This window comes from Polyodon spathula, chromosome 14, assembly GCF_017654505.1.
Source record: "Polyodon spathula isolate WHYD16114869_AA chromosome 14, ASM1765450v1, whole genome shotgun sequence".
Taxonomy (NCBI): domain Eukaryota; kingdom Metazoa; phylum Chordata; class Actinopteri; order Acipenseriformes; family Polyodontidae; genus Polyodon; species Polyodon spathula.
In genome coordinates, this window is record NC_054547.1 from 36,215,543 (window position 1) to 36,221,974 (window position 6,432).

The following is a 6,432-nucleotide window of genomic DNA, read 5'->3' on the forward strand; positions in this document are numbered from 1 at the left end:
AGGCTACAGAGTTTAGAACTGATGTAAACAGAAACAAAAGTTAAATCACAGTGAACCAATCAATACACCAAACCACCCCATTATAAATAGACCCTGGCTTTACTGTGGCTTTACATTCATAGCATTTTATTTATTTCTTTACATATTATAAAAATACAGCTTACCTGTTGATACATTGCGTTTTTACACTGAACAATTACTTCCAAAAGACTGGAAAATTTAAAGTTCTAGTATAAACATTAGTGCATGACATGTACAATTATTTTAGAAAATGGCAGTATTAATATGTATTAAATACTGTTATATTATTGACATAGATAAACAGCATGTACAAATATGTATGCAACACTGTTAGTAAACCCAACAAATGCTGTTCTTAAGTGTCCATGGCAACAATGTGTCATTTCCATGAGCAGAGAGACACTTGTCTTGGTTTTTGGCTTGCACATTTTCCACTTGCATTATCCTAGCTGCGTTTTGATATTAATCAACTATGTTAACTAAACAGAATCACAAACCAATCTGACATGTTCCACTATTATAAAACCAGGCTCCTAGTGGCTACAATACTTCTGGTTTAAAAATAAAATCTTCTTGCAACCTGGTTAAAAATTACTTCATCATTCGTGTTCACATGGGACACTTCCAACCATTACATATTTCCATTCTCATGATCTTTTTTTAAACCACAGTAACACAGACAGCCAACCCCGCTGCATCAATTACAGCATACAAGCAAGTCCTGCCACTTAGAAACAACTTGTTCTGTTATGCCGTTGTAACATGTCAAAATATTAATTTATTAATATTAACTTATATTAATAATGTATAAATCAGCTTTAGTGTAGTAAAGTTTTTTTTTTTTTTTTTTTTAATTAATTTTTTTATTGTGGTTGAAAGGAATTTGCTAAATCATCCATGATCTTCATAAACTTCTGCCCCTCTTCAGGGGGGGTTCTTGTCCATGCCAGGGGCAGGTGAGTAGAAACCGCTTTCCGATCTGTTGAAGAGTAGTAAAGGCTGGCGTTACTAACTACCCAAAGTGCACTGCGGGGGTCTGCTGTGTGCTTTTCATCACTTGGTATCAATGGCTGGACTTCGCATTGCCTCCTACTTACAAAGGTGCGGTCTTCACACGAGCTGGTCTGAAGAGGGACGACTGAACCATATGACTGTTTAAAACATATTGTGCTGTACCTTGAAAGAAGAGGCCGCTCGGCTGTGTCCTTGCTGCTTCCGACACGGCGAGCCAGACGATGGTGTCCGCCCCCTGCTCTGGAGTGCGCAGCTTGTTCTTCATTGATCGGTGGAAGTCTGGCATTGCTGATCTCAATGCTACAAGACGATCAGAGGCACAGCACACGGTTAAATAAAGTGGGATGTAACACAAGACCAGAAGTCAACAAAACAGTACCAAAAAACATCTGATTGACCTTTATTTAATTGTACCTGGGGTATCTGCCCAGCCAGGATGCATTGCTGAGAAGTGAATGCTGCTGTGCATTTTCGCCCACTGTTCCGTCATCACTACCTGCTGACGCTGTACAGTGAACAAACAATCACTGGAGCCTAGTTTTAAATTAAGATTTGTTAAAAGGTATTTTCACAAGACTGCACACCTCGGGGTGTCTTACAGCGATGAACAAAATGGTGCATTTCAGAAGAGAAACCTGAGCGGTGTGGGAAAACCAACGTTTAGCGATGAAGCTAAAAATCAGATAATCAGAAAACGAGAGCTCTGTTCACCCAAGCCATTTTATAATCCTGTTTTAAAATTAAAACATAAATATACTGTACACTCATATTAAATATTGCAAACACGGTAGCGATTGCAAGATTTACCGAACTTGAATTCATTTTCACCATTGCTGATTTGTCAAACTCTGGATGCTATGTTAAATTAAGCTTCTCAACTACTTGTTAGTGGCTTTGTATCAATACCAGTACCCCTCTCTCTGAATTTAATCACACAATGATTTAGAGCTAGAACAATACAGGGTCATATCCCTGCTTCAAGCAGCACATGCAGTATTCATTACCTTATTCTGTGCATACACGAGGGTCCCATCAAAGTGGCACTTCTCTGCCTGGAGGTCCTCCGTATCCAGCTTTTGGATGAGCATTCCTCCCGAGGACACTGTGATCTAAGAAGGAGGGGGGGTAGAAGACACCAGTAAATCACCACAGATTGCCATAAGAAACCCAGAGCAGCTGTTTATGTTCTATGGCAGTGTACATGCATAATATACACAAAAGAGTTACTGGTATCTGAAGTGCTCTACCCGTGTAAACTGGACTAAACACCGCGTGACAGCTCAAACGCCAAACATTTTATCCTTTTAAATAATAACTAAATAAATAAAAAATAAAACTTTTCTTCAAGATGTTGAACGATACAATTTGCTTATTTTATAAATTTGGCTCATATGCCAAAAAAAAAAAAAAAAAAACAGAAATGTGAAAGTGTGGTGGAAACTGACAACAGAGTGTAATGTGCTCTTCAGCAATGCACTGACATCTGGTTTTCAAGCAATTGCAACAGTATTGCGAAAGAGTAATGTGGTATTCTGCAGTGGTTTTAAAGTCTGTAGCTATAGCCATTTTGTTCTGCACTGTAGGAACTTGGCAGTGACTTGGGATCTTCCTTCTTGTCTTGTTGACAAAGGCAACATTTGCTCCAGCCGGTCTTCCATTTAGATTGAAAGTTAGCAGGAGTGGCCATTTTGAGAGGTTGAGATCAATAATTCAATGCCGAGGGTTTATCCTTTTACCACCTTTCACCTAAGCACTTTCATGTATGGGATACAGCTAGGTTTGTGCCTTTGCCCTACACCTAGCCTGATCATTCATCCAGTGACATTTAAGTCCTGTGCAATCTGTATATCATCCGGATAACTCAAGCCATGTCACTCTTGGCTCGGCTCTCCCACACTGGCACATCCTGTTCACGGTACGGCTAACTAACTATTATGGGGCTTATTAGGTATCATTTGGGACACTAAATTACAGCTGCATGCTGAGTACAAATACATTAGCTGACACTGAAACCCATGCTGAGTTTCACAGCAGTGATGTCTCCAGTGTGCCCCGGTAGTGCACTGACAGTCACTCTTTTTCTTCTGCTTCAATGGTTAATGATTATCCCTATTCTATCACTTTTTCCTGAAGTGATGCATAAAAACTAACTGAAAGGTTGAAAAAGTTACTGCATGCTCATAAACACAGAAATGGACACTTACATCATCCAAAACGGACAACTATGTCAATTTCTGTAGCGAAAACAGCCGTTCTTAGAAATTACTGGTGGCCATCTTTGATTTCACTATGTAACACAATTTTTGTTCCTGGGTAGTAAGTGTTATTTCCTAATTGCTTATGCCTCAAAAGTATAGAACATGGCTATTATTCCCCACAAACTTTGCTTTTGTGACCAGGACAGTGATATTTCAAAATATCACTATTTCCAATGAGAAAACAGGCAAATGTGTGTCTTTTCGTTCACATAAAGTCAGAAAAAAACAACATATGAATCCAAATTAACATGTATTTATACTAAAGTAATACAAAAATGACTACAAAAGATTTAGAAGTGAGTAGTTTTTTGGAATTTACGATTATAGTGTAAATCACTTTCACGAATCAGCCCCCAAATGTAGTCTCCCATCATGTTCTCGTTATACTGTCCTTGGTAGCGGTGTTCAAAGTCTAGTATATCCTGGTGGAAGCGCTCGCCTTGCTCCTCCGAGTACGCTCCCATGTTCTCCTTGAATTTATCAAGATGAGCATCAAGGATATGGACTTTGAGGGACATCCTACAGCCCATTGTGCCGTAGTTCTTCACCAGAGTCTCAACTAGCTCCACACAGTTTTCGGCCTTGTGATTGCCCAGGAAGTCCCGAACCACTGCGACAAAGCTGTTCCAAGCCGCTTTCTCCTTACTACTGAGCTTCTTGGGGAATTCATTGCACTCCAGGATGTTCGTTATCTGTGGTCCGACGAAGACACTGGCTTTGACCTTTGCCTCAGACAGCTTAGGGAAAAAGTCTTGAAGGTACTTGAAGGCTACCGACTCCTTATCTACAGCTCTGACAAATTGTTTCATAAGGCCCAATTTGATGTGCAGTGGTGGCATCAGCACCTTTCGGGGGTCCACCAGTGGCTCCCACTTGACGTTGTTCCTCCCCACAGAGAACTCTGTCCGCTGTGGCCAGTCCCGTCTGTGGTAGTGCGCCTTGGTGTCCCTGCTGTCCCAAAGGCAAAGATAGCAGGGAAACTTGGTAAAACCGCCTTGGAGACCCATCAGGAATGCCACCATTGCAGCCTCTTGATGCCATCTCAGAAAAATGCAGATATGTATCCACTTAGGCAGCTGGAACTAAACTGAACTGGTGGGCTTAAGGCCCCTGTATTTATACTACTATTTATATTACTGGAAAGTTCTAGAAGTTACTCCAAGTTTACTCAGCACTGAATCTATCTGGAATGTTCTGGAAAATAGGTAAATTTCAAAATATCACTGTCCTGGTCACAAAAGCAAAGTTTGTGAGGAATAATAGCCATTTTCTATACTTCTGAGGCATAAGCAATTAGGAAATAACACTTACTACCCAGGAACCAAAAAAAAAAAAAAAAAAAAAATTGTCACACGGTGTTTTCAGATGGCTAACATTTTTTTTTTTTTCTAAAAAGATACACCATTGTGAATATCTCTAGCACGGTTTCATGAATCACATTGTCATACCCAAGAATTTTAGACTAAAGCTCACAACAGTCTAATATTTGAAAACAAGTAAGAAAACTGATTCATTTACAGTACAGTAATTCAGTTTTTGCTGTCTAGCATTATGTGATCCCATAGTTGCAGAACAGCAATACTGATTAAAACTAGTATTCTTTTAGGGCTGTTTTGCATGTTCACTGCAAACATTTGTAACATTTTTCACAGCGGCATTAAAATATGTTTGCTTGCACTTGTTAAATCTCAATATAAATTCTTCTACAGTCATATCCGAGCTTTTGCACTAAATGGCCATATGGAGTACCATCTGCTGACAGTAGCTGTTCCTAGGCAACACAGCGTTCCAGAGTATCCACGGAGACTAAGTATAGCATCACGTAATGTGTTACCCCCTTACGCACACATGCTCCCTCTGTTAGACTTGGCTTCCCATGCGGCCCTTAAAGTATCCTGCAAATTGTACATTAATACCATGAAGGCATTAGCAGCAATGCAATGCCAAAGCAGTCTACTTGCTTTGTAATCACCCTGTACAGTATGACGCTCACTGACAGTTCTAATGTACTCACCACCCTGGGACTGTCACTTTTTTCCAGTAATGGGATCAGACTTTTGGTGAGAATAAAAGTGCCTAACAGAATAAGGAAATGTTTTTAATAAGAAGTAAATCAAGTGTGCCATCGTGCTACAGTTTCCCAACCCTTTTGTATATATTCAGCTTGCCTTCATTCTGTTAGTAAGGCGTTACATAAAATAGAGAAACACTATACTACACTAGACCAAAAACAACATACAAAGATACAGCAGATGCAATTATTATCTAACACATGAATTGAAAGTGTAACATTATACAGAACACACCGATTCATTTGGAACATATTTCTAACTGCAGGCAGGCTGTTATTCTGTAAATCACTTGGCCACTTGCCGCTGCTTTGGAAAAACACTTTCAATCCTGAACTGAAGGAACCATCAATCAAGTGGCGCTGCATGTTCCTGTGAACTTGCAGTCCTTCACTGATTATAAATAAACATTTTTATTAGGCATGACAGAAGCAATTACACTGCTGCACAGAAATGAAAAGGTCAGTATTTTGCACAAGGTACTTGGTACTATTAAGCAGTCCATATACAGTGAAACCCACTTGCTAAGGAAAAGACAGACGAGCAAAGCACACACATGACTTTATAGCCATCCTGATTTCACCAGTGTTTCAGGACAGTTGCTCTTTGCATATTCCTTTCACAGTGCATACTTCTACTGCATTATGTCACATGCTATACAAAAATAATTCTTACAAAACATTTCTTTTTTACCAAGAGTGTTTGTTGCGAAGTTCATTTCCATTCCTTCAGCGTTAAGTTCCCGTTGATTAATCATGCATCCTGCATTATTGATCTAAAACACAAACACACAGGGATTGCGAAACTTGGTTATGCAACTGAATTTTGTATTATGAAATGCATGAGAAAATAAACCTAAAAAAAAAAAAAAAAAAAAAAAACACAGTCTTGACATTACCTAATGTGTGACAATATATTTTTCAAAAGGACAACCAAAAAAAAATTCCATGAAAAGCTGTTGTCCAAAGTTAATCTCTGACAGTATAAATCCTTCATACAGTATATAAGCAGCTATAGATAGTGAGATGATGTACACCATGAAATTCAGCACAAACATACCAAAACGTTCA

General features: G+C 39.1%; 1 protein-coding gene across 2 annotated transcripts in view; it reads right to left on the reverse strand.

The window, feature by feature from the left end:
* Positions 1-109: 109 nt before the first annotated feature.
* The window catches only part of LOC121326928 (dehydrogenase/reductase SDR family member 12-like), an 8,558-nt gene continuing 2,235 nt past the window's right edge, over positions 110-6,432 (reverse strand). The window contains exons 4-10 of one of the 2 annotated variants that reach the window (XM_041270581.1): positions 6,422-6,432; positions 6,056-6,137; positions 5,308-5,369; positions 2,040-2,144; positions 1,450-1,540; positions 1,198-1,335; positions 110-1,000 (exon numbers count right to left, since the gene is read on the reverse strand). The exon at positions 6,422-6,432 is cut by the window's right edge and continues 85 nt beyond it. In XM_041270581.1, coding sequence (XP_041126515.1) covers positions 885-1,000; positions 1,198-1,335; positions 1,450-1,540; positions 2,040-2,144; positions 5,308-5,369; positions 6,056-6,137; positions 6,422-6,432 — 605 coding nt within the window. In that variant the 3' untranslated portion in view covers positions 110-884. Of the gene's footprint in view, positions 1,001-1,197; positions 1,336-1,449; positions 1,541-2,039; positions 2,145-5,307; positions 5,370-6,055; positions 6,138-6,421 lie in introns of those variants that run through there. The other variant, XM_041270582.1, reaches the window with a different exon arrangement.